Source organism: Sphaerodactylus townsendi, linkage group LG15, assembly GCF_021028975.2.
Source record: "Sphaerodactylus townsendi isolate TG3544 linkage group LG15, MPM_Stown_v2.3, whole genome shotgun sequence".
Lineage (NCBI taxonomy): Eukaryota > Metazoa > Chordata > Lepidosauria > Squamata > Sphaerodactylidae > Sphaerodactylus > Sphaerodactylus townsendi.
The window spans coordinates 38,370,670-38,398,214 of NC_059439.1; the positions used below are offsets into that span (position 1 = coordinate 38,370,670).

At 52.3% G+C, this 27,545-nt stretch overlaps 1 protein-coding gene across 3 annotated transcripts; it reads left to right on the forward strand.

Moving 5' to 3' along the window:
- Positions 1–465: 465 nt before the first annotated feature.
- Positions 466–26,541, forward strand: SLC2A4 (solute carrier family 2 member 4). 3 transcript variants are annotated; one of them, XM_048518039.1, is made up of 12 exons: positions 466–896; positions 11,604–11,723; positions 13,084–13,256; positions 13,396–13,520; positions 15,280–15,395; positions 16,016–16,178; positions 17,885–18,072; positions 18,168–18,272; positions 19,006–19,107; positions 21,984–22,187; positions 25,350–25,683; positions 25,789–26,541. In XM_048518039.1, the coding sequence occupies exons 1-11, from the start codon at positions 861–863 to the stop codon at positions 25,551–25,553; spliced, it is 1,536 nt and encodes a 511-aa protein (XP_048373996.1). In that variant the 5' UTR covers positions 466–860; the 3' UTR covers positions 25,554–25,683; positions 25,789–26,541. The 3 variants fall into 3 exon arrangements, with proteins under 3 accessions (XP_048373996.1, XP_048373995.1, XP_048373997.1); XM_048518038.1 differs by lacking the exon at positions 466–896 and adding an exon at positions 6,805–6,970; XM_048518040.1 differs by lacking the exon at positions 466–896 and adding an exon at positions 7,005–7,414.
- The last annotated feature ends 1,004 nt before the right edge of the window (positions 26,542–27,545 follow it).

Genomic DNA, 27,545 nt, shown 5'->3' on the forward strand with positions numbered 1-27,545 from the left:
CAGTTGGAAAGCCCGGAGGAGGCAGAACCCTGCGGAACTCCCTGCCACTAGACCCCCGGCCGGTCAGCGGCTTCCATGGCTTTCAAAGGGGACGGGACCCATTCCGGGAGCTGAAGTCCAGCGACGGCTGTTAGCCAAGCCGGTGAAGTTAGAGCCTCTGCGTCCAGAGGCAGTCTATCTCTGAAGAGCTGTTGCTGGGGAGTTGCCTGCGCAGGGGGCCGGAGGAGTCCCCATTTGGGGCGGAGGGTCCGAGCCCCCTCCCGCTCTCGAGGCGCCAAGCGGCCGGCGAAGAACGGGGCGAGGGGCGAGGGGGAAGCAGCCACGGCTGGAGGGGGCTGCCTCGCCCACCCTGGCCCGCCCAGGAGGACCCACGAGCCCGGGGGGTGGGGGGGGAAACAGGCAGAGAGCCGGCAGGTGAAGAGCAGCCAATGGGAGGCGGCGGGGCGGGGCTGGGCCCCTGTCCAGCCCGCCCGGTCCCGCCGCGGGAGAACCGGCTGACCTCGGCCCCGACCGGCCAGAGGCGCCCTCGCTGGCTCCGGTTGCTGGACAGCGGCGCCCCCGAAGAAGAAGCCCTTGGAGCGACCCCTGGGCTCGATCGCTCTTCTCTTCCCTTCCTCTGTTCTTTTCTGAGCCGCTTTCTTTCCTTCTCCCCCCTCCTTCCCTCCTTCTGCCTCCTTCCTCCCTTCCTGGGTCCAGCCGCCTTTCTTCCCTTCCCCCTTCCAAGCCAGAGGAGTCTGTCCTTCTAAGGAGCTCATTTGCCCTCCATTTGGGATTTCTGGGTCCAGAAGAAAGCCAAGAGATCTGCCCCTCCAGCACAGCCTTTGCCACCAGGATTCGAATCCGCCACCCGCCCGCCAGAGATGCCGACTGGGTTCCAGCAGATCAGCGGAGAGGAGGTAACCTGGGGCTGAGGGTGGGAAGGGCCAAGGGCATGGGGGTGCCTGTTGCGTAGGGCCAAAGGTCAACGGGGTCAGCCGCTCTGCGGGGTGCTGGGGGCAACCCTGCAGGGCGCCCAGGGCTCTTTAAACCCCCTGCAGGACTCGAACTGGGCAGGCAGGCTTGACTTTTGCCTCGGGTCACGCAAGCACCTATTAATACCCGGTGGTGCAGCCTGTCCCTTCGGTTGTGTCATGTGGCCGAGGGACTGTGTGACCCAGCAGACACACCTATGCAGGGAAGACACCCCTTCAGCCTGGCCGTGTGTGTGTGCCCACTGGTTGCGCCAGCCACTGCTGCCCACATCTCGTGCAGGAAACATGGAGAACGAATGCACGTGGAACCGAGGGGTGTCGCATGGCCAGGGGAGGGATTCACAGCCCCCCCCCCCTGTTTCCTTTCAGTGCTGCCCTGTTTAAGTCAGCAAAATACGAATCTCCAGGCCCTGCCTGGAAGCTGGCATCCCTACACTGAACACAGAAATGGAGGCCATGACTCCTTCAATGACAGCCTGAACTGAGTCACAGAAGTGATTCAGAGGCGAAGGACTTTGCATTTCAGTTGTCCACCCTTTCAAGTATTATTATTATTATTATTATTATTATTATTATTATTATTATTATTATTATACACATAACAACACAGCACAAGTGTCTGGAATTCATCTCTGAATATCGAGTCCTTCCCAAGGACCTAGGATATTAGAGGTATTTGCGTAGAATGTGTGCAGTTCCTAGAAGTGCTGCTTTCTGCAGCAGGTGGACTGATGTTCTGTCCAAGTTTAGGCTTTCCAGATGTTTTCCAAGATTTCTTGGGATTCCTCCTAGAGCACCGACTACTAGTGGGATTATTGTTGTTCTTTTTTGCCACAATCGTTCAACTTCAATTTGTAGGTCCTTGTATTTTGTGATCTTTTCCAGCTTTTTGTCCTCTACCCTGCTGTCAACTGGCACAGCAACATCTATGATCCAAACATGTTTTCTCTATCATTATCTATTATCTATTATCTATTATCTATTATCTATTATCATCATCATCATCTATTATTTCTCTATTATTATTATTATTAATAATTCGATTTGATAAACCGCCCTACACACGAAGGGCTCAGAGCGGTGTATAGCAGCAATATAACAAGACAATAAAACAAATCGAATAGCCCCAATTAAAACAATACAAAACTTTAAAACTTTTAGTGCCATCTGACCGGTAGGGAACGAACTCTGCTCTAAATGACACAAATTGCCACCCAGTAGAAGGCCCGTTTCTGCTTGGGAAAATGGTAGGGAACGCCCCCTGCTCCCATACCACTCTTCTTCTAGCGCAGGGGGCTGCAACCTGTGGCTCTCCAGATGTTCATGAACTACAATTCCCACCAGCCCCTGCCAGCATGGCCAATTGGACAGCCACAGGTTGCAGATCCCTGTTCTAGCAGCATTGTTCCAATCTCAATCCACCCACGGCTGGTTCTTGAGGTTACAAAAACACATAATGTGTCATTTGAACCCTGGCCACTGCACCACAGGTCCTTTTCGACGGTGGCCCCTGAGAGTCTGTAAGATTCCCTCGTTTTGCTTTGCTTTTTTGAGGCACTCCTTTGCCCAGGTGGTTTGGGTGCAATTTGACGGTGTTTTGAGTGCTGCCGCTCTTTCTGCCAGTCAGAAAAAGCTTCTTGCCTGGAAATCGTAACATCCGATCTGAAAAGTCAGAGCCTGGAGGTGCGGGGGAGGACTTTGGTGAGGGAAATGCACACTGTGTGTGCTCAGAGAGACATTTGTTTTTTGCTTAATCACAGCCTGAATGACATTACTGTGACAGGAAGGTGACCTTGTGTGTGGCTGGGTGACTTGGCCTCATTTTCCTTTGAGGATTAAAAAAAGAAAAGAAAATAGAGCTGTGAAGAACTCTGAAACCCCTGAGAGGCCTGCCTAGAATAGACGAGTCCATCTACAGCGATGGTAAACACAGCATGTGGTGGTTAAGAGCCGGTGGATTCTAATCTGGAGAACCAGGTTTGATTCCCTGCTCCTCCACCTGAGGGGCAGAGGCTTATCTGGTGAACCAGATGTGTTTCCGCACTCCTGAATTCCTGCTGGGTGACGTTGGGCCAGTCACAGTTCTCTCAGAACTCTCTCAGCCCCACCTGCCTCACGAGGTGTCTGTTGTGGGGAGAGGAAGGGAAAGGAGCTTGTCAGCCACCTTGAGTCTCCTTACAGGAGAGAAAGGTGGGGTATAAATCCAAACTCCTCCTCCTCCTCCTCCTCCTCCTCCTCCTCCTCCTCCTCCTCCTCCTCCTCTTCTTCTTCTTCTTCTTCTTCTTCTTCTTCTTCTTCTTCTTCTTCTTCTTCTTCTTCTTCTTCTTCTTCTTCTTCTTCTTCTTCTTCTTCTTCTTCTTCTTCTTCTTCTTCCTCTTCATTTAGACCCCTTAATCTTCTGTAAGGCGACCCATAATAATAAGCAGCAGTGGCATAGGAGGTTAAGACCTCGTGTATCTAATCTGGAGGAACCGGGTTTGATTCCCAGCTCTGCCGCCTGAGCTGTGGAGGCTTATCTGGGGAATTCGGATTAGCCTGTGCACTCCCACACACTCCAGCTGGGTGACCTTGGGCTAGTCACAGCTTCTCGGAGTTCTCTCAGCCCCACCTACCTCACAGGGTGTTTGTTGTGAGGGGGGAAGGGCAAGGAGATTGTAAGCCCCTTTGAGTCTCCTGCAGGAGAGAAAGGGGGGGATATAAATCCAAACTCTTCCTCCTCCTCCTCCTCCTCCTCCTCCTCCTCTTCTTCTTCTTCTTCTTCTTCTTCTTCTTCTTCTTCTTCTTCTTCTTCTTCTTCTTCATTTAGACCCCTTAATCTTCTGTAAGGGCGGCCAATAATAATAATTCAGGATGGGAGGCAGTTGGAGGTCTGAGATCCAGATCTGCAGTGGATTCCCTCTGGATCTCCCCTGCTGCAGAAGCAGATCCCTCGGCAGTGCCTGGTCCACCGGCCCTTACTGAGTCGATTTTGTCCATGTCCTTTCTCAAGATCCCCCCCTCCCATATTTGCAACTGGCCCTTTAAGAAAAGATTTTGAAAACTGTGCTCTGCGCTCCCCCCTGCCCAGCCCGCCTGCCACTGTGCTGGAAGAACAGGTGTTGTGCGCCGGACCTCTTGCTGACTGACAGATGTTGGAGGAGGGGGTCACGTTGCTATGGCAGCTTTGGGAGCCCCCTCCACATTTAGCCCTGATAGTTTCAGGATCTGGTTACACAACTTCTGACTGTTGGCATCTTGCGGGGGACGGGCAGGGGATGCTACGGGACAGGCAGCCGGGGCATCGGGGAGGGCACTCTGCACGTGATTCTGCCCCTCTTGCCCCCTGCCCACGACAGGGCCCTCAGTAGACATTTCCTGGCAAATCAGTGCCCCCCCCCCCACTTCTCCACTGCCCCCCGCTCAGCCAAGAATGAAATGAACTCTGCCTGACTTGTCAGGAACTCTCCAACCAATTCCTTTGCCTCTCCAGAGACAGGGAAATAGAGATCACTATCAAATTTCCCTCTGCCGTAGCCTCAGCCCCCTCTTCAGTGCAGAGATAATAACCCCTACCTTGCATGGTTGTTGTAAAGAAATATAACAAGGTAATTTCCCCCCCATTCCCACACTGTCAGGCAAACTATTTCCTTTTGGGGGTAGGAAGAAGAAGAAGAAGAGTTTGGATTTATATCCCCCCTTTCTCCCCTGCAGGAGACTCAAAGGGGCTGACAATCTCCTTGCCCTTCCCCCCCCTCACAACAAACACCCTGTGAGGTGGGTGGGGCTGAGAGAGCTCCGAGAAGCTGTGACTAGCCCAAGGTCACCCAGCTGGCGTGTGTGGGAGTGCACAGGCCAATCTGAATTCCCCAGAGAAGCCTCCACGGCTCAGGCGGCAGAGCTGGGAATCAAACCCGGTTCCTCCAGATTAGATACACGAGCTCTTAACCTCCTACGCCACTGCTGCTGGGTCGGTCAGTTCTGACCTGGGAAAAAGTAGGGGACGGAGGGAGACCGTCCTATTCCTCCGTGTCCGGACCACACCCGTGTCCGGACCACGAAAAAGTGTGGCCTAGTGGTTAGAACGTCATCTCAGGACCTGGGTTCAAGTCCCAGCTCTATCATGCAAGTTGGCTGGGTGACCTCGGGCCAGTCACACAGACTCTGGGCCATGCCTACCTCGCAGGGTTTTAGAGAAGGTAAAATGGAGGAGCGCAGAATGATGCGAGCAACTTTGGGTCCCCACTGGGGAGAAAAACTGGGTGTAAATAAAGCAGGGAAATAAATGAAGCTATATTTACTCCCCACCCCTTCCCCCGCTGCTATATTTAAAGTATATTCTTCTGTGCTGGGAGGGTTGTGATCTCAGCTCCTCCCTTCGAGGCGTCCCTGGGCTCTAAGGAAATCCTCCTTCGCCGTTTCCTTTCCTTTTCGAGGCTACACACACAGGGGATTTGATGGTATTTATAGAGGAGCTGCAACTCAGTTCTGTAGTGCTAGCTGACTGGAGAGGCAGGTATGGGGGGCACATTGATGTGCGTGGGGGGGATGCCCCCACACACTTAGATTTCTAGCACGTTGAAGCCAGAGGTGGGATTCAGCAGGTTCTCACCAGTTCCCGAGAGTGGGTTACTAATTATTTGTGTGTGCCGAGAGGGGGTGACTAATTGGGTCTGTTTTTCCGTTAGAAATACCATTAGGTCCAAAAATCATAAAGTCCTGTTGTTTCCTATGTGGCTGATTACCGAAGGTAGAAAACGGGATAATTCTCCCTGTTGGCCTGTTTTAAAAACATGTTTTAGAAATATGGTAAAGTTCCTTGTTTAAGGAAAGTCTCCTTCTTTTGATTTCTAGAAACAAAATTAAGTATTTGAAAGTATGAAGTATTTGACAGGCAGTCAATTAGAGGAGAAGTAGTTGGTTCTGTTGGCAGTAGACGATAGGACTTGCTATAATGAGTTTAAATTATGGACAGAAAGATACTAGCTGGAAATTAGGAACTTTTTTTTTATAGTAAGAGTTTTTTACAGTAACAGAGAAATTATTAATGCCCCGCCCCGGAATGCCCGGCCACGCCCCTGTCGTGCCCCGCCCAGCCCCATTGGCGCTACCCCACTGTTTGAATCCCACCACCATGGGAACCTGTTACTAAAATTTTTGGATCCCACCACTGGTTGAAGCCCAAGAACTCTGCCGTGTGTGTGAACGTGATGGAGGCGCACCTTGAAAGAGTCACTCTCCCGAAGGCAAAATAGGGGCAGGGCTAGGCATGACTCAGCGAAGGAGAGGCGCTGCAGCAACGTTGCGCGCACCCCCCCACCCCCGGTTAATTTCTGAATTTCTTAAAAGCGCAACGCCAGAGCTCTGACTCTGATTTGTCAACATACCCTCTGACCCCCAGTCTCACAGGCCTTTCGACAAAAACACTTTGCACGTTCTCAGAAACCCACTCCGGTTGCGCCGCAATGTTCTGTCCCTGAGGCCGTTTCACAAAGCAATTCTGGATCAGGGCTGTGTCACCAAATTATCCTACTTGACACTTCCCCCCCCCCGGCGCCCCCCCATCTGGCAAAGTGCCCCCCGGGCTGCTTTCACAGGCCTTCCTGTCCCACAGTGTGGGGCTGCGGAGGGCAGCCGGGGAGATCAAACCCTTCCCCTATTTACATTCCTGAGGCTTCTCTGCTCAAGAATCATCCCCTAATATGGTCCTTTTCTGCTCCCATCGTCACGCCAATTAGCCGTCCCCCTGGCCTGGGGGGTGGTGGAATCCAGCCATGCTGCTAGAAACAAAGAGCCCCCCCCCCCCCCCCCCCCCCCCCCCCCCCCCGCCCCCCCCCCGGCCTGGGGGGGGGTGGAACCCCGCCATGCTGCTAGAAACAAAGGGCCCCCCCCCCCCCCCGGTTTCCCTAGCCGTGGTCATTCCACAGGGTCCCAGTTGCAAGGAAAGGAACAGGTCCCTCAGCATTCCCCTGCTGGAGCCATCTCCTGGTCCCGATCCATACTGCCACCTTCTGAGAAGCCAGGTATGGTGGCTACGGCAGCCACAGGTGTCCTCCAAAGAATTCAGGCATCCGAGCCCCCTGGTCTGCAGCCCCCTGGCGGCAGAGCCCCCCGGGCCCCGATCCTGGCCGAGCCCGTCGGTACGACTCCAGCAGGGTTCTCCTGTGGTCAGTTGCTTCACGTTCAATAGGTGAAGGTTTCCCTCATGCTGGCAGAGAGCTCCACCTGGTGAATTTCTGCCTGGCAAGCCGCTGCAGTCCACTAGGCAGCACAGCCTCGGCTCCTGTGGCTCTCCCTTCCCGCGGCAGGCAGCGTTCCCTTCTGGCTGCCCCTCCCTACGAGGCCTTCCTAGGAAATGGGGCCTCGCCCAACATACCAGCTAAAGGCAGAAGGCGGGACAGCCCTGGGTTGCTCTCTCAGCGCTGCCCTTTGTCGCTAGCCAGCTCAGGATGGTACCTGGCCGAAAGGTAGGTGACATTTCCCCACCCCTCTCCCGCCTGTCTGTGAGTTCTAATCCTGGGCAGACAAAAGAGTCCCCTGTGAGCAGTTTGGGCAGAGAAAAGATGTTTGTGATAAGCCCGGGGATGCAGCTGAGTTTGGGGTGGGGAGGGCCAAAATGCAGGGATGCTGTGCCGCCCTCTGAGGGCATACATGTGGGGGGGGGGGCGCACATGTTGGCTGCTGGGACAGAGATCCCCTTCCCTTTACTAGAGAAGGCAAAGAAGCGATGGCACGTTTCTATCGATCTGTTGCAAGGACGGTGCCCGTCTGGGCATGCCAGGCAGCGCACCGGAAGCCTGGGCAGAGTAACAATGAAACTGCAAAACGGGTGCTCTCTCTGTGCAGAAATGCAGAAGCTGGTAGTCAAAGAGAAGCGAGGAGCGGTTCAGGGACAGGAAGAGGGGGCAACGCAGAGGCGTCCAAACTGCTTGCACGTTGCGCCGGGTGCCAACGGAAGCATGGGGGAAACCCCACAAGCCGCCATGTCTGTGCCAGGCCAGCCAGCATAATTCAGGCAGATTTTCCTCACGTTTTGCACAACCGCTTTGGGGCCTTCTTTGACCTCCAAACGTCCTCTGAACAACAGTCCTGCGAAGGCGGGCGACCCCAAGCTCCCCTCCCGCGTCGTGCCGGGTCTGGAAGCGTTTCATTCCAACGCCTCCTGCCAGGCCTGCAGGCATGGCGTTACCTGCACGCAGGGAGTTTCACAAGGGGCCCTGTGGTGCAGGAAACGTGCGTCAGGGCGAGGCCGTTGTGGCTGCCTCTTGCAGCATTTCTTCTCCTCCGGCCCGAGATGACGTTCGACCTTCAGGGTTCCTTTCGGGTGAGACTTCCAAGGTTTTGCACAAGAAGTGCGTTGGACACGAGGCCCGTGCACGGTGGTGTAAAGCTGGACATCTGCCTCTGGGTTGTAGCATTTCTCGCTGTCCTGGGAACTTGGATGGTGGCCGACCTTCACCCGAGACCTTCATCCCGGCGCTGTTGATTTGGCTGAAATGCTTCACTCCTTTGCGGATGGAGAGAAATCGGGGGTCTCTTCCCCCCACCCTTAAATGAGATCTTTCCTGATAAAAGTGGACTGGAACTGAAGTCAGATTTTAAGAAGGATTTTGATGAGCTGGAACAGGCCCAGAGGAGGGCGACCAAAATAGTAAAAGGTCTGGAATCCCTGCCCTACGAGGAGAGGCGTTTAGTCTGGAGAAGTTTTGTCCGGGGGGACAAGGCAGCTATGTTTAAATATTTGTAGGGATGTCACGTTGGTGAGGGAGCAAGCTGGTTTTCTGCTGCCTCAGAGACTAGGACACGGAGTCATGGATTCAAGGTGCAGGAAAAGAGATTCCACCTAAACATTAGGAAGAACTTCCTGACTGTTTGACAGTGGAATTCACTGCCTCAGAGAGTGGTGGAGTCTCCTTCTTTGGAGGTTTGTAAACAGAGGCTGGATGAACATAAGTCAGGAGTGTTTTGATTGTGCGTTCCTGCACGACAGGGGGTTGGACTGGATGGCCCTTGGGGGTCTCTTCCAACTCTAGGATCCTGTGATTCTATGAAAATACCAGGCTGCCTTTTGGGGCACCCTTCCCGGCTTGCATCTGTCTGGCTTCTTCTGTGCATTGTGGGGACGGAGGTGGGGCCTGGGAGGAGGGAAGGGTTGCCATGCCTTTGATAATGCCATCCTTAAATATTGACACTTCTCTTGCCAGCCTGGGCATTGGCAGGGCTTGTCAACGTGCCTCGCCCACATGCGGCTCAGGGACGGGCAGGAGGCTGCCGATTTGCATGCCGCCACGCTCGCTCACTGTTGCTACCCAACCTAGTTTCCAAAGCTCTCCTCCCCTTTTCCCTTCCTCGGGTTTCCCTGCCATGTTTAAAAAAAAGGAAACTGCAAAGAAAATGGGCAGAAGGCTTCTACCAAGGTGGGTCGCCAACTCCAGGTCAGGAAGTTCCTGGAGATTGGGTTGTGGTGGTGGTGGGCTACCTCATTAACGTCCGGCACATTTATTGACTTATATTATTGGGCGGTTTGTTTATCGGCTCATTTTTATTGGCCTGTTCAGAGGGTTTTGTTTTATTGGTTCATCTTGCAGCTGCCTTTAGGTCTGGAGAGGTGGCAGACACATCTCTGGAATAAATCAATCTGTTGGGCCTCCTCTTCCTCTTCCTCTTCTTCTTCTTCTTCAAAGCTTTGCGGTGCTTTCCTATATCTCCATGTTTCCCTTGCCTTCCTCCTCCTCCTCCTCCTCCTCCGCTTTGCGGTGCTTTCCTGTATCTCCATGTTTCCCTTGCCTTTTCTGTAATCCCTCCCCTTCTTTGCATGGCTGTGATTTTGAGAAAGAGCATAGCTAAAACCAGGCTGCCCTGCCCCACATCTGCGCCATTTGCCCTGCCCCCCGTTCCCTGCAGCAGCCATTTCCCCCAAGGCACTGGATGGCTTTTTAATCCCCCCCCCCACCCCCGAGAACCAGCAATTGAGATATTCTTATAATGTGACAACAATCTATCAGGTTCTGTAAATTTCCAGTTTTCATTTTTTTAAAGGGAAGCCTCTAACTCCTCTAGTTACGTCTTCACAGTGAAAAGGGGCAAAAGATTGGCTTATGAACAAATGAAAGCTGAGAATTCACAAAAGTGGAGAGACCAATGCAGAGGTGGGATCCAGCAGGTTCTCACAGGTTCCCGAGAGTGGGTTACTAATTATTTGTGTGTGCCGAGAGGGGGTTGCTAATTGGTCATTTTTGCCTTAGTTACGCCCCTCCTCTCAGCAGTAGCGCGCAGAACTGGAAGCAGTCTAGCAGGAGGTGCACCGGCGTGCGTGGCAGCCTGCGCCTGCGTGCACTCGTTTCCCGCCCAAGGACCGGCGCAGTGGCTGCGTCCTTGCCACAGCCCCGCCCAGCAATGCCCCACCCCCGGAATGCCTGGCCATGCCCCCGTCGTGCCACGCCCAGCCCCACTGGCGCCACGCCACAGTTTGAATCCCACCACCATGGGAACACTAAAATTTTTGGATCCCACCACTGGACCGATGGTTATAACTTTATAACAGCATGTTAATTGCTCATTTTTAAAGACCCCTCTCTCCAAGCCCTACCCCATGGGGGAATGACCACCACAGACAAATGGGCCACGAAAATTGTGATTTAATATGCCCCATGAAGAGACCACATAAGACTGTTGCTGTATGCCCAACACCCACACTGGAGCTTTGCAGCATCGTTGTGGCATTGTGGTTTAGCAAGGTATGTGCTATTCCCAGCCTGTTGCTGCTTTCATCTAAAGGATGCAGGAGGAACTAGGCTAAAAATGCACATGGGAACAAGATAAGTTGTTGTGTTGTTTCCTTGCCTACATTTCATAGAGTCATAGAGTCATTTCATAGAGTCATAGAGTCATAGAGTTGGAAGAGACCACAAGGGCCGCCCAGTCCAACCCCCTGCTGTGCAGGAAGACACAACCAAAGCATTCCCGACAGATGGCCGTCCAACCTCTGTTTGAAAACCTCTATTCCACTTTCAAACAGCTCTTACCGTCAGGAAGTTCTTCCTAATGTTTAGGAAGAACCTGTTTCTCATAGTTTGAATACAAGCTTTCTCCCTCTTCAACCGGACATCCCTTCAAATATTTACACATGGCTATCATGTCCCTCCTTAACCTTCTCGTCACCAAACTAAACATCCCCAGCTCCCTAAGTCTCTCCTCGTAGGGCGTCAATTGCAGACCTTTGACTATTGTGGTCACCCTCCTCTGGATCCATTCCAGCTTGTTAATATCCTTTTTGAATTGTTGTATCCATCCAGGTGAGGTCTGACCAATGCAGAATACAGTGGTACTACCACGTCCCTTAATCTAGACATTAGACTCCTATTGATGCAGCTCAGAATCACATTGGCTTTCTTAGCTGCTGCATCACACCGTGGGCTCCTTTTCAGCTTGTCTTCTACTAAGATTCCCAGATTCCTTTCATGTGTTCTATTGCCAAGCTGGATCTCTCGAAAGGTGCTGGATCTCTCTGTTAATATTGTTCCCAGTCAGCTCTGAAACTTATAGTGTTCTTCATGCTGTTCTAATAACAAAAGAGACACACATATATATTGCGTTCATTTGCTGGCAATAAGAGACAGAGCAGCCCCTTTCATGCCTGTTTCTGGACTTTTGCAGGAGGACTTGGAGGATCGTGGGAGCAAGCTGACCTCCACCTTGATCTTGTCGGTGTTCACAGCCGTCTTGGGATCCTTGCAGTTTGGATATAATATTGGTGTCATTAATGCCCCTCAGAAGGTAGGTGGATGCCCCAAAAGGAGAGAGGGCAAAGTCTCCAGGCTGGGTGGTCCACTTGTAAGGAGAGATCCCCTGATTGCTAAAAAGAACCTCCACATCCAGTGCAAGTTTACCTCTTCCTGGAGGTGAGGTGGTAACAAAGAAAATGGGTTTTGGCCTCCATACCCTGCTCGTTCTGGGGGTGTCTGGAGGCAGTGCACAACGGATAATAATCTCTTAGCTGCAGGATGTCTTGACGGCTCCCACTTAAATGTCTTTCCAAAGGGATTACACAATTCCTGGTGAAGAGGTCCCTCAGTGGCTAGCTAAGTGGCCAGAGAGCCAGAGAGGCGTAGTGGTTAAGAGCAGGTGCACTCTAATCTGGATGACCTGGTTTGATTCCCCCCTCTGCCACTTGAGCTGCGGAGGCTTATCTGGGGAACCAGATTAGCTAGTGGACTCCAGCACATGCCAGTTGGGTGACCTGGGGCGAGTCACAGTTCTTCGGAGCTCTCTCAGCCCCGCGCACCTCCCAGTGGGAAGGGAGAAGAGATGGTCAGCCCCTTTGAGTCTCCTTACAGGAGAGAAAGGGGGGATATAAATCCAAACTCTTCTTCTTCTCTTCGGCTAAATGGAGTCTCCATGTTCAGAAATGATGCATCTCTGAATATTAGTCTGTAGGGATCTGGTGGACCAAAGGAGGTGCTGAACGGAGTGGATTTTTGGTCTGATCCAGAGCCAAGTTTCTGCAGGCATCTTGTTGGCCACAGTGAGAAAGAAAGAAAGAAAGAAAGGAAGAAGAAGATGAAGAAGAAGAAGAAGAAGAAGAAGGAGGAGGAGGAGGAGGAAGAGGAGGAAGAGGAGGAAGAGGAGGAGTAGTAGTTTGGATTTATATCTCCCCTTTCTCTCCTGTAGGAGACTGAAAGGGGCTGACAATCTCCTTGCCCTTCCCCCTCACAACAAACACCCTGTGAGGTAGGTGGGGCTGAGAGAGCTCCCAGAAGCTGTGACTAGCCCAAGGTCACCCAGCTGGCATGTGTGGGAGTGTACAGGCTAATCTGAATTCCCCAGGTAAGCCTCCACAGCTCAAGCGGCAGAGCTGGGAATCAAACCCGGTTCCTCCAGATCAGAGTGCACCTGCTCTTAGGCACTGCACTGCTCTTAGCCACTACACCACTGCTAGTTTAGATGAACTATTGGACTGATCCAGCAGGACTCTTCTGTCCTTAACTCTGGGGCCTCTTTGCAGATGTGGGGTGTCTCTGAACATGGGCAGATATTTTTTTTCTCTGACTTTGCTGGGAGGAGCCAAGGTTCTTGCTCGAGGCTGCCCAAGTTGATTTCCTGCTAAGTTGGTTCTCTTGCTGTCCTTTCCCCCCAGATCATTGAACAGAGCTACAATGCCACATGGATGGAGCGCCAGGGCGAGGAGGCGCCCACGCCCATCGACCCTGGCACCCTCACCACACTCTGGTCCTTGTCCGTCGCCATCTTCTCCATCGGGGGCATGATCTCCTCCTTCATGGTGGGCATCGTCTCAGAATGGCTGGGCAGGTAAGTCCCCTGTTGTGCCACGTAAACAGAAGACGGGTGCCAGTCCTTGGCCATGCTGACCTAAAAACATGGCATGAAGGCCTTCCGACCGAGCTTAACACACACCCACACACCGCACGTGGTTTCTCTCCCCTTCTAGGAAGAAGGCAATGATTGTCAACAACGGCCTGGCCTTCATGGGCGGGGCACTGATGGGTTTGGCGCAGGTCGGGAAGTCCTACGAGATGATGATCGTGGGACGTTTCCTCATTGGGATGTTCTCAGGTAACCGAAGGATGGCAGGTGTTGTTGGGGGGGGGGGGGGGGGGGGGGGGGGGGCGGGGGAGGGGGGGGGGGGGGGGAAGGTGGTGATTTGAAGCCAAAAGGCAGCGCTCACTCTGTCCTCCCCTGGTATCTCTGGAATCCTTCGATTCTTTCATAGCAGAGGGCACTCATTTTGTTCCGGCTGCATTGAGGATCTTCAATGCAAAGGTTTATTTATTTATTTATTTATTTTATTAGATTTTTATACCGCCCCATCCCCGAAGGGCTCTGGGCGGTGCACAGCATATAAAATACAATGTAAAATAGATAAACATTTAAAAGCAGCGATAAAAATGTTCAGTTCTTATTCCAAGTATAAAAGCTCAAAAATTGAAATTGAAATTTAAGGTGGCGTCCAGCATTCCAATAATATAAAGTCCCTCCCTCCCCACGGAAAAGGGAGGCATGGCGAGTCTCATTAGGTGATTAGTGGCCCAGATGTTAGGGGCCAAGGAAGGGGCACCATTAGCGGCTGGTTCCTCCAAAGGCCCGGCGGAACAGCTCCGTCTTACAGGCCCTGCGGAACTCCCCAAGGTCCCGCAGGGCCCGGACAGCTGGAGGAAGAGCGTTCCACCAGGCCGGGGCCAAGGCCGTGAAGGTCCTGGCCCGTGTGGAGGCCAGCCGCATCACCGAGGGGCCAGGGACCACCAGTAGATTGGCCTCCGCCGATCGGAGAGGCCGCGCGGGGACATATGGGGTAATGCGGTCTCGAAGATACGATGGTCCCAGGCCGCGAATGGCCTTAAAGGTCAACACCAGCACCTTGAAGGTTGAATCCCAACTACTCTATGGGGTCCCCATCTGGATCCAAGCAGTGAACCGAGCTCTGAATGTCCCCCAATCCAAGTTTTCCCACCAAGTAATGGGAGTTCCAAACCGCGTCCCTTACGCAGCCCTGTGTCTAGAACTGGGGCAAAACACTCTGGAACATAATGCTTGGCTTAGAGCCTTTAGATTTTGGCTCCGCCTTCACTACCTGCCATCCGAACGCTCCCTTGTCTCACTGACGCTACAGGACACGCAGGCTAACCCCTGGTTTTCTCTAGTCGAGAGAAAGATTATTTCCAGTGGCGTAGGAGGTTAAGAGCTCGTGTACCTAATCTGGAGGAACCGGGTTTGATTCCCAGCTCTGCCGCCTGAGCTGTGGAGGCTTATCTGGGGAATTCAGATTAGCCTGTGTACTCCCACACACGCCAGCTGGGTGACCTTGGGCTAGTCACAGCTTCTCGGAGCTCTCTCAGCCCCACCCACCTCACAGGGTGTTTGTTGTGAGGGGGAAAGGGCAAGGAGATTGTCAGCCCCTTTGAGTCTCCTGCAGGAGAGAAAGGGGGGATATAAATCCAAACTACCCCTCCTCCTCCTCCTCCTCTCTTCCTCCTCTCTTCCTCTTCCTCCTCCTCCTCCTCCATCGGCCTGCCTATTGAATCACTCTACCTAATGTCCTGTTCAGAAGCGTACAATAGGTGATTTGAAGAGCACCGCTGGCGACTCCAGGACCAGAGACTTCGGGGGGGTGGGGAATGGCGCCTGGGGCAACACCTGCTCTGGGCGCCCCCCTGTGCCCCTCCTGCGCTCCACTTACCTTAGCTGGCGGGAGCAGCCTGGCGGGGCCAGGCCAAGTGGTGGGGTGTGGGGGGTGATTCTTCACCCCCCTCACATGACCAGCTGCCGTGGAGTGATCTGACAGACATCCCGGTGACCCCTTTTCCTTCCCTTCCAGGTTTCGCTTCCGGCCTCGTCCCCATGTACGTGGGCGAAATCTCCCCCACCAACCTGCGGGGGGCGCTGGGCACGCTGCACCAGCTGGCCATCGTCACCGGGATCCTGATTGCCCAGGTAAAGAGGAATGCTGCCCCCCAGTCCCCACACCTGCTGCTTCCCAAAACCACGCTAGAATTCTGTGGAGGGCTTCGGGTTCCCAACCTCCAGGTGGAGCCCAGAGATCTGTTGGAATTACAGCTGATCTTCAGACGATCGAAATCACTTCTCTTGCAGGAAAGGGCTCCTGTGGGGTGGGGGGGGGCTCTCTGACATCACACCCTGCTGCCCCCCCCAAACTCCTCCCTCCCCATTCCAAAATTTCCAGGAATTTTCCAAGCTGGAGTTGGCAACCCTAGTGGGTGCTGCTGCCATAGGAAGTTAAGAGCTCGTGTATCTAATCTGGAGGAACCGGGTTTGATTCCCAGCTTTGCCGCCTGAGCTGTGGAGGCTTATCTGGGGAATTCAGATTAGCCTGGGCACTCCCACACACGCCAGCTGGGTGACCTTGGGCTAGTCACAGCTTCTCGGAGCTCTCTCAGCGGCAGGCAGCCATGTGTGTGGCAGGGGACGACGACTCTGTTTGCGCGTGCCCACAGAGAGGGCTCTGAGTGCCATCTCTGGCATCCGTGCCATAGGTTCGCCACCACTGGCCTAGGGCTCAATTCCCACCCACCCACCTCTCTCTCTCTCTGCAGGTGTTTGGCCTGAGTTCCCTCCTGGGCACCGACGTCTTGTGGCCCCTCCTGATGGGCCTGACCGTGGTACCTTCGGCCCTCCAGCTGCTGCTCTTCCCCTTCTGCCCAGAGAGCCCTCGCTACCTCTACATCATCCGCAACAAGGAGTCCAAGGCCAAAGAAAGTAAGCGCCTGCCCCACCAATGGCTGCCTGCCGCTGATCCGCCTCCTTTTCTTGACTTCCGTTGTCCACCTCCAATCCTTTGTCCTCCTTTGCTGGCCGAAGGTCAGGGAAGATTCTGGCCATCTCATTCCCCATGCAGACAGGGATGGCTCTATTCCTCCCCTCCCGTAGGAGGTTAAGAGCTCGTGTATCTAATCTGGAGGAACCGGGTTTGATTCCCAGCTCTGCCGCCTGAGCTGTGGAGGCTTCTCTGGGGAATTCAGATTAGCCTGGGCACTCCCACACACGCCAGCTGGGTGACCTTGGGCTAGTCACAGCTTCTCGGAGCTCTCTCAGCCCCACCCACCTCACAGGGTGTTTGTTGTGAGGGGGGGGAAGGGCAAGGAGATTGTCAGCCCCTTTGAGTCTCCTGCAGGAGAGAAAGGGGGGATATAAATCCAAACTCTTCTTCTTCTTCTTCTTGCTGGGAGCCAGCGGGGTGTGGTGGTTAAGAGCAGGTGGATTCTAATCTGGAGAACTGGGTTTGATTCCCCACTCCTCCACTTGCGTGGCAAAGGCTTATCTGGTGAACCAGATGTGTTTGCGCACTCCTACATTCCTGCCGGGTGACCTTGGGCTAGTCACAGTTCTCTCAGATCTCTCTCAGCCCCACCTACCTCTTAAGGGGAGAGGAAGGGAAAAGAGCTTGTCAGCCACCTTGAGTCTCCTTGCAGGAGACAAAGGTGGGGTGTAAATCCAAACTCTTCGTCGTCGTCTTCTACTTCTCTACCTTTTTTTGCTCAGTTTAGCTCCTGTTTGTGGCCCTCGGCAGCCATTTAGTGTCTGTTTGGGGGTTTAATTAATTTTGTAAAATAAATTTGTTCTTCTGACTGGGTTTTTTTTGTGATTTTGGCTCAGCCCCCCTGCTCCTCAGACTTCCCCTTTCCTGAGCCGCCCCCTCCCCAACACACTCAGCAGCGCCTCTGTGTCCTGCCCCCCACCCCAGGTGGCTGCGAATTCATTTTCTCTCGGACTGTAATTCCCTGGTCCACCGTCTGCTCTCTGACACCCATTCCAACCCCGGGTTTTCCATAATTGAAGAAAAAATGGCCTCTATTGGACTGTCAGTGGATTCACTTTGCCCTTTGTCCTATTCAGAAGCTTATAGGAAATTAAAAGGTCAACTATTGGATAGAGAGTTCTCTACCCTAATGACCGCAGCCAAGAAAACGTGCTCCCCCCTGTATTTTTCTCTCCCATTTGAACGGGGCCACTTGGCACACTACCTGTATTGCTTAATAAACCCTGTTCAAAGGACAGCCATAATGCTTGCCAGGTTTAATGTTATGCCTTCTGCCTTGTTACATGGCAGATTTAATAAGCAAGAAAAGACTAAAAGATTGTGCCCGTGTAACAATGGCTCAGTTGAATCTCTGGCCCACCAATTACTTCACTGTCTCAGATTCAAGGAAATCAGATCCAAGTATGTGAATCTCACTCCTTTACATCTCCCCGATCTCCCCGATTTAATTAGATTACACTACTTGTTGGACAATCCTGATCCTTCTCTCTGTATGATAGAGGCAGACTTCCTCCTGGAAATTACTAAATGCCAGTAGATTTCCTTCGTCCTAACACGTATATCCTGTATTGTATATGCTTTTTAATCTGTTTTTATTATTGTTGTACTGTTTATGCCAATAAAGGCTTGCTTCACCCCACCCCAGGTCTCAAGAGGCTGACGGGCTGTGCGGACGTGAGCGCCGCCCTGAACGAGATGAAGGAGGAGAAGCGGCGCATGGACCTGGAGCGCAAGGTCTCCATCCTGGAGCTCTTCCGCTCCCGCATGTACCGCCAGCCCCTGCTGATAGCCGTGGTGTTGCAGCTCTCCCAGCAGCTGTCCGGCATCAATGCTGTGAGTCAGGCTGTGGGCAACCAGGAGGCAGCGGGGTGTGTGTGTGTGTGTGTGACGGAGGAGCCCCTCCCTGATGACCACCGTCTCGCCCTCAGATATTCTATTACTCGACCGACATCTTCACGAAGGCCGGGGTGGAGAGCCCTATCTACGCCACCATTGGAGCCGGAGCGATCAACACGGTTTTCACCATCATTTCGGTAAGCATTGCTGGACCCAACGTATGCTCACCGCCCCCCCTCCCCACGTGGACAGGGGCTGCTCCTTCAGTTCCACCAACCACTGCACGTGCCCTCTGGTGCCCTTCTGTGGTTATCTATCTATCTATCCATCCATCCATCCCTATCTCTCTCCATCTCTCTCCCATCTCTCTATCCACCTCTCCACCCATCCACCTCTCCACCCATCCACCTCTCCACCCATCCATCATCCATCCATCCATCTCTCTCTCCATCTCTCTCTCCATCCATCCATCCATCCATCCATCCCTATCTCTCTCTCTCCATTTCTCTCTCCATCTCTCTCCATTCATCCATCCATCTCTCTCTCTCTCTCTCCATCTCACTCTCCATCCATCCATCCATCCATCCATCCATCCATCCATCCATCCATCCATCCATCCATCCATCCATCCATCCATCCATCCATCCATCCATCCATCGGATTTGATACACCACCCATTCCCAAAGGACTCTGGGCGGTGCACAATACACTTTAAAACTATATAAATAAACAATTTACAAAGACAAACCACAAATTAAAACCAGTATCCCAAAATACATATCAATACAAGAAATCAGGTGGCAGAAATGGTGTCTCGCTACACATTGCGAGGGTTGGTCAAAGTGGTCACTCTGTGGAAACGTAGAAACACAGGGAACGGTATCTTCTCTGCCACTGGTTTCTTCCCCCTCCCTCTTTCTTCCTCTCCAGCTGTTCTTGGTGGAGCGGGCGGGGAGACGCACGCTGCATATGCTGGGCCTGGCGGGAATGTTTGTCTGCGCCATCCTGATGACTTTGGCCCTCGCCTTGCAGGTGCGTACCTGGGCAAAGGACAAGGGGTTTTGAACCAGAGCCACACAGCACCCTCCACCCTCCCTTGGGCAACCTGCAGATTGGGAGGGGCGTTCAGAACTTTTGGGGCTAAATGGAAGACAACTGGGACTCCAGGTCGTCCTTCTCTTCCTCCCCACGATTGCAATGGCTGTTGACAGCCAAGGGGCGAAAGGTGTCATATATATATCCCACTCCTTCCAAATGATAAAACTCCCAGACCCCAGATGTCTCTCCCAGTCACTGAATGGCCTAGACCAGTGGTGGTGAACCTATGGCACTTCAAATGTTCATGGACTACAATTCCCACCAGCCCATGCTGGCAGGGGCTGATGGGAATTGTAGTCCATGAACATCTGGAGTGCCATAGGTTCACCACCACTGGCCTAGACTACCCCCAATCGTGTCTGTCTGTCTGTCGATTTGATTTGATTTATTTATCGCCACTCCCAGGTCTGGCTCGGGGGCAACGTACAAGCAGAATTACACAACATAAAAACTGTTTCGGCACAAAACACCCCTAGTTTAAAAGTTGAAAACAGTGCCCGGGCTAATTAGATCAAACCACAAAATCAGCAATACACAAAATCACCATCTGATCATGGGTCTGAGCTTTCAGTCGATTGCTGAATGTATCCTCAGATCTAGGAAGCTAAGACCGGCCGGCCCTGGTTAGTATTTGGTTGCTACGCAGAGGCACACCATAGGAAACCACCTTTGAATGCCTCTGTCCTTGAAACCCAAGGGGTTCCCATAAATATAAGGTGACCAGATTTTCACCTTTTTTAAGCGGGCAGCCGCAGGAGCATGCTGACTTCTGGGGCACTCCCCCGTGACAGGGCGTGAAACGGGTTTGGCAGTGTGGCAGCCTCCCGCGCTGCTGCACTGCCTTCTGGGGCGCTCCCGTTTCCCGCCCTGTCACAGGGGAGCGCCCCGGAAGTCCCGATTTTTGGAAGGCTGCCGCACTGCCTTCTGGGGCACTCCCGTTTCCCACCCTGTCACAGGGCGGGAAACAGGGGAGCGCCCCAGAAGGCAGTGCGGCAGCCTTCCAAAAATCGGGACATTTAAAAAACCCCGCGGGACGTGGGACAAATTAATCAAAAGCGGGACTGTCCCGCCAAAAGCGGGACGTCTGGTCACACTACATAAATAGGTTGCAACTTGACTGCACTTTTTACCAACTATTCTTAAAACCGCAGCATGGAGTAAACAAGAATTAAGAAAGAAATGTTCCTTCCCTGCTAGGGGCAAAAAAAAAGAAGCACAAAATTCAAGATCCCTCCGCCCATGAGTTTTATGGATTAGAGGCTCCTGATCTAGCCCACTCTGAAATTTTGGCCAGGCCCTCTCCCCTCCCCCCCCCATGTTCTCTGGAGTTCCATGGTGGGAGTGGCGGTTTTTCCTGTTTACCCTGAAATCAGCCTAATTTGATGGTCTAAAGTGTCACCCTGGGGGACAATGTTTTCCCGGCTTCCTTTGTTACATGTCTCCTATGCGGTGTAGTGGTTTAGAGCAGGTGTGCTCTAATCTGGAGAATCGGGTTTGACTCCCCGCTCTGCCACTTGAGCTGTGGAGGCTTTTCTGGGGAACCAAATTAGCTTGCACACTCCCAACACACGCCAGCTGGGTCACCTTTAATCTGGAGGACCGGGTTTGATTCCCCCCTCTGCCACTTGAGCTGCGGAGGCTTATCTGGGGAACCAGATTAACTAGTGGACTCCAGCACACGCCAGCTAGGTGACTTGGGGCGAGTCACAGTTCTTCGGAGCTCTCTCAGCCCCGCGCACCTCACAGTGGGGAGGGAGAGGAGATTGTAAGCCCATTTGAGTCTCCTTACAGGAGAGAAAGGGGGGATATAAATCCAAACTCTTCTTCAGCAGTGGCGTAGGAGGTTAAGAGCTTGTGTATCTAATCTGGAGGAACCCGGTTTGATTCCCAGCTCTGCCCACCTGAGCTGTGGAGGCTTATCTGGGGAATTCAGATTAGCCTGTGCACTCCCACACATGCCAGCTGGGTGACCTTGGGCTAGTCACAGCTCTTCAGAGCTCTCTCAGGCCCACCCACCTCACAGGGTGTTTGTTGTTGTGGGGGGGGGGAAGGGAAAGGAGGTTGTAAGCCCCTTTGAGTCTCCTGCAGGAGAGAAAGGGGGGATATAAATCCAACTCTTCTTCTACTGTCATGCCTCAAACATAGCCCATTATGTGCTCACCTTGCCCATGTGCGCAGTGGTGGGATCCAAAAATTTTAGTAACAGGTTCCCATGGTGGTGGGATTCAAACTGTGGCATAGCGCCAATGGGGCTGGGCGGGGCACGACGTGGGCGTGGCCGGGCATTCCGGGGGCGCGGCATTCCTGGGCAGGGCTGTGGCAAGGACGCAGCCGCTGCGCCGGTCCTTGGGCGGGAAACGAATGCACGCAGGCGCAGGCTGCCACACACGCCGGTGCACCTCCTGCTAGACTGCTCCAAGTTCTGCGCGCTGCTGCTGAGAGGAGGGGCCTAACTCAGGCAAAAATCACGTGGCAAAATCACCCATTAGTAACCCCCTCTCGGCACACACAAATAAGTAGTAACCTACTCTCGGGAACCTGTGAGAACCTGCTGGATCCCACCTCTGCATGTACATCTGGTGGTGAAGGCTGCCGCCTGGGCACATTGGCATTGAACAAGCGGGAAAGCCGTCCACTTGCCCCAGAATCTTTTGTACGTCCTTCGATAAGGATCCATCTTCTGTGTCAGCTGCCCTGGACCCCCAGTAGCAAAAAGGCAGGAATAAAATTTCCCCACGTCCGGTCTCTGCGGGGCCTCCAAGTCAGCATTTTCTCTGCCGCGCAATTAACCACCTCGTTCCGCCACACAGGAGAAAGTGCCCGCCATGAGCTATCTCAGCATGGTGGCCATCTTCGGCTTTGTGGCGTTCTTCGAGATCGGGCCGGGGCCCATCCCGTGGTTCATCGTGGCCGAGCTCTTCAGCCAGGGGCCCCGCCCAGCCGCCATGGCCGTGGCCGGATTCGCCAACTGGACCTGCAACTTCATCATCGGCATGAGCTTCCAGTCGATCGCTGTACGTATCCCTCGCTGGCACGGGACGGGAGGGAGGGAGGGAGGGAGGCAGGCGGCCGGGTGTGTGTGTGCAGGAATGTGTATGGATGCCCTGGAGCATGGCGGCCTGCGTGACTCCTGGAACGGAATGCCAGACCAAACACGGCCGTGGGAGAAACGCTCGCTAAGTTAAAAAAGCAAACAGACCAATTGCTGGTTTTTGTCCTTTAAAGCCCTACATGGCTAGGGAGCAGGGGATCTCACGGACCATTTCCCCTTGACTGGGAAGTAAGTTTGGAACTCCTGTCTGTGCCGCCGAATAAAACATTTGTTTCGTGGGTGCGTGAAAGAGGGCCTTCTCTGTGGCGGCCCCATGATTATGGGACCAACCTCCCAAGGAATGTGCAGCTGCCCCCCCTCCCTCTTCAGGAGGTAGTTGAAGAAGGTTGGGTTTAGGGCTTGCAATTTTAATTCATTTGGCTTTTGTTTGTTCCTGTCCTAACTGGGCTTTTTAATCTGTTACTTTTATCAGTCCCATAATTTAATTTTTTTTAAGGTATTGTTGTTTTATTTGTACTGGAAACCACTTTGGGTTGAGCAAGAGAGAAAGGCGACTGACAAATGTTTTAAATAAAATAAGTTAAAATAAGAGGGTTGGTGTAGTGGTTAAGAGCAGGTGCACTCTAATCTGGAGAACCGGGTTTGAGTCCTCACTCTCCCACTTGAGCTGCGGAGGCTTATCTGGTGAGCCAGATTAGCTTGTGTACTCCAACACATGCCAGCTGGGTGACCTTGGGCTAGTCCCAGTTCTTTGGAGCTCTCTCAGCCCCACCCACCTCACAGGGTGTTTGTCGTGGAGGGGGGACGAGGAAAGGAGATTGTAAGCCCCTTTGAGTCTCCTTACAGGAGAGAAAGGGGGGAAATAAATCCAAATTCTTCCTCTTCTGTTCCTCTTTAAAACATCCCTGAATGAATGGTGGGGAAAGCCTGCTTGTGTGGGCCGAACTTCTACCCCCGTGGTGGCGAACCTTTGGCACTCCAGATGTTATGGACTACAATTCCCATCAGCCCCTGCCAGCACAGCCAATTGGCCATGCTGGCAGGGGCTGATGGGAACTGTAGACCATAACATCTAGAGTGCCAAAGGTTCGCCACCACTGAAGCTAGTGAGAAACAAAAGGCTAGCACAGGGGTTGGAATGTTGCCATTGTTCTGGGACAGGAGTCTGCAACCTGCGGCTCTCCAGATGTTCATGGACTACAATTCCCATCAGCCCCTGTCAGCATGGCCAATTGGATATGTAGTCCATGAATATCTGGAGAACCACAGGTTGCAGACCCCTGCTGGGATATCCAACCTCCAGGTGGGGGCTGGAGGTTGGCAGCCTTACATGGGGGTCAGCAGACTGAAAGTGACTCTCTTCTGCCAACAAACCAACGAAATTTGGAAATGAGTTTTCAAAGCCGGGGGGGCGGGGGGGAAGTATCGTGCCTCCTGCACCCCACTCTAAATTTTTGGCAATATGACCAGAGGTGGGATCCAGCAGGTTCTCACCAGTTCCCGAGAGTGGGTTACTAATTATTTGTGTGTGCCGAGAGGGGGTTACTATTTGGGTCCGCTTTTCCGTTAGAAATCCCATTCGGTCCACAAATCATAAGTCCTGTTGTTTCCTATGTGGCTGGTGAGCGAAGGTAGAAAACGGGATAATTCTCCCTGTTGGGCTGTTTTAAAAACATGTTTTAGAAATAAGGTAAAGTTCCTTGTTTAAGGAAAGTATCCTTCTTTTGATTTCTAGAAACAAAATTAAGTATTTGAAAGTATGAAGTATTTGACAGGCAGTCAATTAGAGGAGAAGTAGTTGTCTCTGTTGGCAGTAGACGATAGGACTTGCTAGGAATGGAGTTTTAAATCTTTATGGATAGAAAGATACCTTAGCTGGAAGCCAAGGGGAACTTTAGTTTTTACAGGCAGAGCTTTTTACAGTAATAGAAATCTACACAATGCCCTGCCTCTCTTGAAATGCCCGGCCACACCCCTTGCCGTGTCTTCCACCCAGCCCCATTGGCTCAACCCCACTGTTGGAATCCCACCACCATGGGAACCTGTTACTAAAATTTTTGGATCCCACCACTGAATAAGCTCTCTCCCTCTGGCATTAACAAACACAGGACAGAAAGGGAGATTTCCTGCATAAGCCCCATTGACACCAAGAGACCATTCACAAAAAGTGTAGCTTTTGCATCTCTGCTCTTCTCTGCAGCCGGGCTTGCACAAGAGAACTCTACCAAGTGTGGTTCCCCAGGGAACAGATCTATCTCTTCTTGGCTAGTTTTACTCCTAGCCTGTGTGTATGCAGCTACAAAGTCCCTGTAGCAGTGGCGTTCCTAGGCAAACTGGAGCCCTGGGCAAAACCTGAGTTTGATGCCCCCCCCCCCACCACAACAACAATAACCTTTATTAGGCATTGAAAGAATACAAGAAAGAAAGAAAACGCTAGCTTTGGTGCAGGAAGCAAGTGGATCGGTATGAGAATCTGGAGAAATTTAGGGTGTGCCTAGTTGGGTCAGGGGTGCACTAGATTAAGATAGCAGTTAAATTGTGCACCTGCATCTTCATGAGTCTCTCATTGATGATATATACTACCTAGAGCCTATGAAGTTTAACGGGGGCCAAATGCTATGGACCCTCAAAGGTGTAGCCCCCATTGGAAATAAATGGGGACGGGGATAATTTCCTATGGGAATCTGGCAACTTTGGACTCTCTAAAACCAACTTTTACTAAAACTCTGGGGTGATACTATTAGGATAGTCTCCTGAAAAAATCCCTAAAATTTCTGGGTGCCAAGCTAGCCTAAAAACTGCGCCCCCTGCAGGCCAAAAAAATGGAAAGACTTGAAAAATTCAAAAAATCCTAATTCTGCATTTTTGGTGCCCCTGTTAAGGTGGCCTCCTGGGCAACTGCCTAATTTTGGCCTAACAAATGGGAGGAAATGCCTCTGGTCCTTTGGACTGGGATCTGCTAGGATGCAGGTCTATAAACTCCCTCCCTCTGCTTTGGGATGTTAACTGCTTTGGGTCCCAACCAGGGAGAAAGACCTGACGGAAGTAAATCTGCTGTGGGGGAAAACCATTGCTGAGGCTCAGGGGCTTGCGCGGCGGCTCACCCTTCCTCTTCTCCCTGCAGGACGCCTGCGGCCCCTACGTCTTCCTCCTCTTTGCCGTCCTCCTCCTGATCTTCTTGGGCTTCACCTTCCTCAAGGTGCCTGAGACGCGAGGGCGCACCTTCGATCAGATCGCTGCCACATTCCGACGCACCCAGTCCTTGCTGGACCACGAGGTCAAGCAATACACAGAGTTGGACGAACTGGGCCTGGAGAACCTCGAATGAGCCGCAGGAGCGTGGCAGAAGTGGCCCACCCAGGGACGTGGGAGGGAAAGCCCGGCGCCGGTTAGCACTTTATGGCATCACAAGACGGAGAGTCCAACACACAGGCAGAGCGGACCCTCTATCGCTTTAGGTCAGTGGTGGCGAACCTTTGGCACTCCAGATGTTATGGACTACAATTCCCATCAGCCCCTGCCAGCATGGCCAATTGTAGTCCATAACATCTGGAGTGCCAAAGGTTCGCCACCATGGCTTTAGGTTATTTTTAAAGACTTGTTACGTTTTAAGGCCTTGCATTTTTTTAAAGGAATTAATTTAATAAAACAGGACTGTTTATTATTTTTGGGGGCGTGGATAGGAACACTGTGGCCTTTCTTTTACTTTTGGGCAGCCTTAGAAGTTTCAATTTGAGGAGTCTCAAGAAGATACTGGCTCTTTATTGTCGCAAAAGAAAGTATCCCCTGGGGACTCTAAGTAGGAGCCGCTCTTACGGCTTCTAGCAAGGCGTCTTCCCATCTGGGAGCTGGACTACATTAGCATGGGAACAAAGATCGAAGACACAGAGGAATTTGGGACATGGAGACCTTCCATTATTTATATGTGGATTTTAGTTTTGTGGAACCTGGGCTGATCCTTTCCTCTTTGTAAGCAGAGGTGTGGCTCAGCCCTAGAACCAAAGAAGTCATCAAGCAAAGAGTACTCTGGAGCATGTGCTGAGTGCCACCTCTTCACTGCTGAGAAAGCACAACCCCACCCATGCCTGGGCTTTGTTTGGTGCCAGAGCTCGCAGGTTTGGGGCTTCGCCTCTCTCTTTTTTAAAAAATGAAGCACTGAAGGAATAATCCAAATGAGTGACGGAAACTTCTTCCAACGCTGAGCTCTGGAGCCTGAGGAATGACAAGACATTCTGGACAAAAGTGGCACGCAGCCACGGAGTCTGTGCTACAGTTGGTGCGGCTTCCACCAAGCAATAAATAGTCACCTTCCAGAACACTGTGGTTTTGCTACCAGTTGTGGGTCACTCGTGGCCTAGTGTTTAGTAATCTTTTATCAGCCACTTTACACTGTGGCTACGAAATACACCTAGCCTGACCAACCTCCCAGGGTTCTCATAAGCATTAAAAGGGAGAAGTGGAGACTTATGCATGAATGCTAGAATCGTGGAGTAGGAAGAGACCCCAAGGGCCATCCAGTCCAACCCCCTGCAATGGCATATGGTGAAACACACAGTCAAAGCACTTCTGATAGATGGCCCCCCAGCCTCTGTTTAAAAATCTCCAAAGAAGGAGACTCAGAGGTGGGATCCAGCAGGTTCCCTACCCAGTCTCTTAGAGTGGCTTACTAACCATTTGTGTGTGCCAAGAGGGGTTGGGTTACTAATTGGGTCTGCTTCTTCCGCTAGAAATCCCACTAGGTCCACAAAATACAAATTCCCTGCTGGCTGGTTAGCTACGGTAGAAAATGGGATACCCTCCCTACAATAAGCTGTTTTAGAAATAATGTGAAGTTCCTTGTTTAAGGTGCATCCTTCTCTTTGATTTCTAGAAACAAAACAAGCATTTGAAAGTATTAAGCATTTGACAGGCAGTCAATTAGGAGGGAGAAGTAGCTGTTTCTGTATAAGGTAGGAGACGTATAGGGACTTGCTATGGCAATGAGCTCAGAATCTACGGATAGAAAGATACCATCCAAAATTTAGGAACTTTTGCTAAAAGTAAGCTCTTTAAGGCAATAGAGAAATTATTAATGCCCCGCCCCCAGAATGCCTGGCCACGCCCCTGTCACGCCCCTGGCCACGCCCCATTGGCGCTACCCCACTGTTTGAATCCCACCACCATGGGAACCTGTTACTAAAATTTTTGGATCCCACCACTGAGGAGACTCCCTAGGCCAGGGGTCTGCAACCTGCGGCTCTCCAGGGATGTTCAAGTGGAGTACACAATTCTAAATTGTTTAATTGAACTTTAATTTGGAGCAACGGAGGGAAGAAGTGGC

Excerpts from the sequence above, each read along its gene's own strand:
- SLC2A4 (XM_048518038.1), top strand. The coding sequence starts at position 6,812 with ATGCTGCTAGAAACAAAGGGCCCCCCCCCCCCCCCGGTTTCCCTAGCC. Across the intron at positions 11,724-13,083 it reads TCATTAATGCCCCTCAGAAG|ATCATTGAACAGAGCTACAA; the intron begins GTAGGTGGATGC and ends CTTTCCCCCCAG. Across the intron at positions 18,073-18,167 it reads AGCTGTCCGGCATCAATGCT|ATATTCTATTACTCGACCGA; the intron begins GTGAGTCAGGCT and ends TCTCGCCCTCAG.